The sequence below is a fragment of the Egretta garzetta genome, unplaced genomic scaffold, assembly GCF_000687185.1.
Source record: "Egretta garzetta isolate BGI_Z169 unplaced genomic scaffold, ASM68718v1 scaffold2, whole genome shotgun sequence".
Lineage (NCBI taxonomy): Eukaryota > Metazoa > Chordata > Aves > Pelecaniformes > Ardeidae > Egretta > Egretta garzetta.
In genome coordinates, this window is record NW_009258894.1 from 3328064 (window position 1) to 3328375 (window position 312).

Here is a 312-nt window from a genome sequence, read left to right on the forward strand (position 1 = left end):
CGAGTCTGAGCTGGGTCTGTCAGGCCGGCCTGAAACTGCGGGTCTGGTTGCGCTTTCCGATTAACAAGCCGAGAAATGTGTGGAGAGGCAGCTCGGCGGCCGTTTGGAAAGACAGCCAAAATAGATTTCCGCAACCTGGCGGCAAGTTTTTACAACGTGAGCCCTAGCAAAACGTATGGAAAGATGTAGGGGTGTAGGTAAGCACGCGCTAAGGGCTGGGGGAAAGGCGGCGGCGGGATCGGCGGTGCTCGCGCTGGCCGTTACCAGAGAGTTTAAATAAACGGAAGGCCCGGGGCCCCGGCCGGCGTGGCC

The 312-nt window shown here is 59.6% G+C and overlaps 1 protein-coding gene across 1 annotated transcript in view; it reads left to right on the forward strand.

The window, feature by feature from the left end:
* Positions 1-38: 38 nt before the first annotated feature.
* VTI1B (vesicle transport through interaction with t-SNAREs 1B) overlaps positions 39-312 on the forward strand; it is a 12617-nt gene continuing 12343 nt past the window's right edge. Inside the window, exon 1 of the mRNA XM_035889781.1 lies at positions 39-197. Within this exon, the coding sequence (XP_035745674.1) occupies positions 176-197 (22 nt within the window). The 5' untranslated portion in view covers positions 39-175. The remainder of the gene's footprint in view (positions 198-312) is intronic.